The 7065-nt window shown below is 37.2% G+C and overlaps 1 protein-coding gene across 1 annotated transcript; it reads right to left on the reverse strand.

Annotated features, from left to right (window-relative positions):
- Positions 1 to 549: 549 nt before the first annotated feature.
- Positions 550 to 6365, reverse strand: LOC117631934 (putative phospholipid:diacylglycerol acyltransferase 2). The gene is made up of 6 exons (XM_034365276.1): positions 4870 to 6365; positions 4565 to 4787; positions 3828 to 4111; positions 3278 to 3614; positions 1989 to 2254; positions 550 to 1453 (listed from the first exon to the last, which is right to left on the reverse strand). The coding sequence occupies exons 1-6, from the start codon at positions 5331 to 5333 to the stop codon at positions 970 to 972; spliced, it is 2058 nt and encodes a 685-aa protein (XP_034221167.1). The 5' UTR covers positions 5334 to 6365; the 3' UTR covers positions 550 to 969.
- Positions 6366 to 7065: the final 700 nt, after the last annotated feature.

The following is a 7065-nucleotide window of genomic DNA, read 5'->3' on the forward strand; positions in this document are numbered from 1 at the left end:
CTGCACCATTACTAATGTCTTTAGTCACGAATATTCATGGCTAATACTGCCAAAAGTCACGAAAAAAAAAAAGTGAATGTTGTGTGTTTTTTTTTTGTAGTGTGGTGGTGGAGGTGGCAGAGGTGGTGGTGGTGGTAGTGGCGGCGGCGGTGATAGCCATGATAAGATGGTGGTAGTAGAAGTGGTGAAATCATATCTTGAGAATAAAAATAATATATCTATCAAAATCTCTTAGGGAAAACTGGCCTAAAATTAGTATAATCAAATGAAATCCACCATTTTTTGTATTTCCTTTAAAATCAATGAGTATTTTAATACACCCAAACTTTTATGAACTCTTTTAAAGTCGTGATTGAATACATCTAAATTTGAATGGAGTTTAAAAAGTCTGAATTGAATACACTTAGAATTGTATAGACTTCTATAAAATCATAATTGAATACACCTGAAATTTTAAATTTCTTTAAAATCTTTTAAAATCTAAATTGAATACACCAAGTAAACATGTGATTAGTATTTTGTGAATCCTAATAAGGGGTTTCTACACACACAAAAAAATTAAAAGATGCACTACATTTGAATATAAAGAAAGAAAAAATTGTTTACAACGAGATAGGCTCTTATTATCGCTCTTTTTTATTTATTGTGCAGCTCTTATTGTCATATGATTATAGCATGTGAGGAAAACGCCAATTTGAAAATTGAGTATCCCGAGCAGTATCAAAATACTTCAAGTTTAGCTCCTAATTCCACACTGCATTCCCATTTGCCCTGCCCCATCTTACCAAGAGTGGGTTTTTTTTCCTTTCACAAGGCCCAGCCTTACTCTGAAGTACTAAGTCTGACAGTTATGGCAGTTGAGATAGTTGTCCATAACATAGCTGCTCTCTGTTTTTAGTACTTGTCTTCATATGCCTTGTGTGCCTCTCATTGCCTAATTGTAAAGGTGATCATTTTTTTACTTACAGGTTACAGCTGAAGATTTATTCTCTCAGACATTCTCATAATATCTGAGTAAATCCTATCACCTCCAATCTGTATACCAGTTGCTCCGGCAGAAACCCGTAGAACATCTTCGATTAGTGCAACATTTCCCATGATGTCAACATGTGCACCACTCTCTATACCCCGTCCCTCAAGCAGACTAGCCGGTGGCTTGTGCTGGTACTCCCTTATGTAGGTAGCAATACCAGATGGGTTGAACCTGGTTCTTCCTCTCCACCCTTTGGCGCACATGAGTCCAGCACTCAATACAGGCACACTGTCATCACCATCCACAAAATATACTCCATTTTTCAGACAGCTGCCTGCCTCTCCATCTGCTGAGCCATCAATCCGAAATGGAATGCTCTTGCACTTGTCAGAAGGAGACATCTTGTATACATATGATCTTTCGGTGGGGATTCCAACACCATATAAGGAGTATATTTCCATATCTGGAGCAACTGGTAGCCTAAACCGAGTATTCAACTTAATCATTAATGCCATTAAGTTCAATGGAACCGAAAAACAAGCAAATGAAAGGTGCAGAAGGAAAATGGTTTGAGAAACATTCCTTGGCAGCATACATTCCATTATGGAAGCAGTAGTTGCTTTAGTACTTGTGATTCACTTGATTCAAAACGTTAGTAACAAATTGGAGACTGGACCCTAATAGAATCATTTGGAAGCAAAATGTGGTGTTTGCAAAAGAAAAAGGAGGAATGAAAAGAAGTTCTTGACACCAAGAAATTAGTATTAGTTGTAGAAATTAAGTGTAAACTTCTAAATTGTGTGTTTTAGTTTCTGATAGCTATGCATAGTTTTTGAAAGATAAATTAGAAATAATTAATTAAATTTATTCTCTCAGATAGGTTATCTATGCTATACAAAGAAGAGTACACTTATGCTATACAAAGAAGAGTACGCTTATGCCATACAAAGAAGAGTACGCATTGCTCAGAAAATTGAAATTCTATCAGAAAGTGCTGAACGATATGTATGCTTACTTGGTCTCAAGTGGATTGGACCAATACTTGTAATGGGCATATTTGGGATCATCAAGATTATCAGCTATCCCATGAGAGAAGTGAGCCTCAGCCCGTTGCATCATTTTTGGAGCCACAAAGCGCAGTAGATCAAAAAGAGTTTGAGCTGTGTAAGCCTTATTTTCTGTAATTTTTCTGATGCTTTCCCTGCTTAACTCATCATATTCAGTCCACACCTCTCCACATGAAGATGTGAAATTTGTGGCAGAATCTTTGTTCGGAAGATCCTGTTAAGCAAATTATTTAATATCATCCTTATTAAGGAAGACCACCATACTAATATACAGACTGAAATGATAGTTTCTCAACAACAACAAAAGTATTGAAATGATCGACCAGAAAACTATGGTATTAAGTTGGGCATATGTTAGCATTCGCCATATATGAAAGTGGAATGCCCGTCAATGACTTTTCAAGTTTTAAAGTAATACGAAAAATTCATGCATTGCTGTTTATGTTGTTTCTAGTTCAAGGGGAACTTCGTCCTGGCATGTGTCTATATGTTTAGTTCAAGGGGAACTTCATGCAGAAACTTCTTCTTTTTTTTTAATTTGGTCTGCTCTGTTAATAGAAAGCATGCTGAAAAATGGTTCTTCAAAGTAAATGCATCAAGATGTTTTTCAAGTGTGAAGTTTGGTAATCAAATGTGCTACCCTTTTTCTCCCAGCAAAAAGTTAACCTAAGATAACTAATAATATCTATTCTGAATGCACTACAGAAAATAAATTACGACTTTTAAGAGAACATGCAAATGGAGGATCTACAAGTATCCACTAACTAGAGTATGATTTGTGTAAGAGGATGTTTCTAGATTCAACCTCAAGGTTGGATGGCATCAAATTAATTCTTGATAACAGAGTTTTATACGTTTCTCCTTTTGTAGGAGAGTTGTGTATTATCAGTTGGAAGAAAGGAGATGAATAAATAAAAAATATAGATTGATTTTACTGCCACAAACAGTCATTTGAATCATTTGTGAAGAATGGCAGATAGGTCCAATTCACATGAGACTGCCAAACTTCCAATAAAAAAAAAAGATTTAGAAAGACAATAATCACCTCATTAGAAGATATCTTCATGTCAATTCATTGGAAAAAAAAAAAAAGAAGAAAAATATTAAAAGGGCCACTGGCATCAAAGTTTTTGTCATAGTTGCATCACCTTGGCTGTTTAAGTATCTTAGCTGCACCCCTGTGTGGAATAATTGGTTATGAATTTCATCAGAACAGCAGAGAATTAAAGAAGAGTACCTTGAAATCATGCCTAGGAAGCTGTGGAGAAGATATTTGTGATGTTTCCTTGCCAAAAGAGATTATTCTTCCATACTTCACCGGTTCTTTCACTTGGAAAACTCTATTTTCATCCCTGTTGTTGAAATTAGTGTCACCTGACGTCTGTAGATATCCTTTCTTTGCCAGGTCACAGCTATGCCCATCTTCAGGAGACCAGTCCAAATTGCCCCAGATGGCATCTCCACCTTTTGGCAATAAGGAAACTATGGAATCCCAGGTTCGAGATGCCCGCATGACATGCTCGAGGGTTTGAAGCCGGAGAATTTCAGAATCTAAAACACCAGGATCCATAGCTCTGCAAGGGCCAACAGTCAATTCCATCATGCAGTGGTCATATTGTCAAATTTCTCTTAGGACTTTGAAAAACTCTAAGAATTTGAACACATCATATCTTAAACCACATAGTACATTACTAAACAATTATCAACATAAGGGCTAGTATCTTATATTGTGTAACACAATTAATCAGAATGCCAGTTCACATGAGGGATAGATTGCAAAGACAAACCTGATATATGCGACATCTTTACCCTCAGCAGAAAATATATTACTAACAGCTTTTGGAACACCAAGAAATGCTGGACCGATATTCATGATTGCTTTGATGTGCTTGGCACACCAACTTGGACCACCACCGCCTCCCATAGGAGGAGGTGATTCAACCCATTTCATGAAGTGGAGAAAATAAATTACACCCATAGAATGAGGTACCACCACCACTTTCTTATGGCCATTGGTTACGTACATAAGCTCAATTTTACTCTTCAATCTTGTAAGAGCTTGGTCTCGAATCTGCTTTTTCCCAATTAAAAAATATATTAGCGGACTCAGCTTAGATTTTTCAGCTTTGTAGAATGGAGCATATGCAGAGTGGGAAATGGAAAGACATAATTGGACACGAGAACGAAATGATTAATTCTGCTTCATATAGTGTTTGGAAAAAGAAAAAGTTAAAAAAGTATTGAATTAAAAATATGACAAATGGAACAACAATGCATTCAATAAACACATGAATTTGGAGTTCTGAAAGAAAATAAGCCATTGAGATCACACACAAAAAATAAATCATCTATGATAATAATAAACAAAGTATGCTGATGATGATTCAATACAAGCTTTGTACAAACTCGACTCAGCATATGTATGCAGCAACAAATGAGCTCTAACAAACAAATGTTGTGTGATTTGGATTGGTAAAGTGGCACAAGGTGAGAATGACAGAAGCTGCAGGAGAATAATTTTTACCTCTGTGTTTTGGAAAGATAGCCTCCAATCATACGCAGCCATATGCATATTCTTCCCTTCATAACCAATTTTTGCCAAATTTTCAATGAGAACAGCCCAAACAAAGTAGCCAGGAGCAAAATAGTCAGCTGCAACGAGTCCTGGAACTGCTCTGACTCGAATTCCTGGAGGGTCAAGCCCTGTTTCATTGTTTAGAGATAGGTGCTCCAACCAACACAAGGGCCTAATTTGCATACACAATTTACAATTAGATTAAAAACCATCTTAAAACACTAACTGTAATTCAATTATGAAGACAAACGTACCTTTTGAAGATCTCTGTGAAACCGCCACCCCAAAGACGCTTCCTGAAAAGTCCTTCAGCACAAGGCCTCCCTTCCCAAAGCTCAAGGCCACCAGTTACAATGCCAGGCACCAAAACAACAGGGTGAAGAGGAGTCAACCCTTCAGCTTTAAGCCTCGTCCCAGGTGACTCTGGCACTGGAAAACCAGTCAATGTAGCTGGCAAGCTGTGATACAAAAACATGAGAACCCAGCAAGTTGTGCACATGTACCCAATTACCCAACAGCAGCTATCCATGCACCTCCATTCTCTGTGTTGCTTCTTGTTCTTGTTCTTCCTCTGCTTCTTCTCTAATAAATTCTCAGTCTTGGAACCAACACCACCCTCATCTCTGTTTTCAATTTTGGGGGTTTCAAAAGATTGAAATTTTAAAGAAGAGCAAGGCTCAACATAGCACAGCTTGCGAAACCGAAGAATGGAAGCCATGGGTGACCAAGATGGCTGAAAACTCAATACAATGAACAAGAACAAGAGCAACCCATCAAGGGATTGAGGCACAGAGTGAGGCCTTGGCGGTGAATTATAGAGCAAAACAAGGTTATGGGCTTACATGGCCGCTATGAAAAAGCTAACGCCACGTGGTGAAGAAGGAGATATGGGTTTAGTCTGTCCTCGTTGCACACACCAGAAACAAACAAACCGAAAAGAAAACCAAGAAGCAAATTTGGGTTTTTTTTTCCTTCTGCCACCAAATACAGTGAGAATGATCAAAAGGGGTTTTGGAGCAAATGGCTATGTGATGAATCCCACACCTAAATCTGTTTGGTTTATCACAGAGATACTTGTGCTGGCTTTTGCTTGCCGAGCTTTATCAGCTGTCATCATTTTGAGCATAGACGTTTGTTTCTTTGCTTTTGACGTGGATGGCCTTTTTTCGGTCTTTCGCTACACCTCTGAGGACTGAGGACTGGAAAACAGGGTCAGGGGAAAGGAAAGCCCTTTTCTGAGTTTGGTCTGAAATGTAATTCCCGAGGTCGGCAGCGAGGTAGCTTTTTGTTTGGAAAGAGTGAGTGGAGCTGAGAGAGATCTACAAAAAGAGAGAAAACAGAGAGAATCCAAAAAAGAATGGGTGGGTGGGCATATCATAAAATTGATGGTAGAAATTAGCGCACACTACCAAAAACACAGATACCCAAATTTTCCGTATGACTAGTCCATGGAGCCATGGATAGATATATGTATGTATGCATGTAGAGAATTGTGTTTGTGTTTGTGTTTGTGGGGAGGAGGGCACAATGGTCAAGGAGATTGGGTTCTGAATTATTATGAGTATATTCTTCTTTGTAGTCTTGTGGATCCAGGGGTTTTGCTAGCTTTGCAGGTGAGGAACAGTTTTTGCAGAGAAGAATCATATCAGTAGGGCCATGGAAGGCTTGGATTCTATCCTCTTTTTTTGTCTGACTTGGATTCTACCGGTTGTGTTCAATCGAGCCTTCCTGTCAATGGAAAACTTTAATTTTGTTACCCAGAAAAGAAGAAGACTTCATGAACATTTGCCTTCTGCTTTCTCTTGGGCTTCTATTTGTATTTTGTTTTCTTTCTATTTTCTGTTTGGGCCTTGTGTCGAACCATATTTTTTGGATTTGGATTTCATCTAACACAGTGAATTTTTAAAAAGTTCAAAAAGTTTAGCTCTTTTCAATCCTTGCTTATTAAGAAACATTTTAGGGGTGGTATTCAATTATGATTTTAATAGATTATTTTGAAGCTTAAAAGTACGGCGGTGTTTAATTATGATTTTTAAGTAATCAATAAAAATATGATGGTATTCAATTAAGATTTTTAAATAATCAATACAAGTTCGATGGTATTCAATTAGGACTTTTAAAAAATAAGAAAAAGTAGCGTGGTATTAAAAAACTTACTGATTTTAAGGTATTTTATTAAATGATGTATTGTGTGAGACTTTTGAGTGTATGATATAAATACCAAATCATATAACAAATCTCATCTTCCTATACATGATTCTCATATATGCTCTCATACTTTTTTCCCCCACACTATTTTTGTATGCTTTCGATTGTACATTAAAAAAAAAAACTTTTCATAAAAGAGATGATAAAGAAACATTAACAAGAAAGACTATATTGCCTCTTCTGGAGCTAATGAGCATTTTTCAATAGCTCTTCTTTCCTTGTAGACAAGCTTACTTGGAGCA

The sequence above is a fragment of the Prunus dulcis genome, chromosome 6, assembly GCF_902201215.1.
Source record: "Prunus dulcis chromosome 6, ALMONDv2, whole genome shotgun sequence".
Lineage (NCBI taxonomy): Eukaryota > Viridiplantae > Streptophyta > Magnoliopsida > Rosales > Rosaceae > Prunus > Prunus dulcis.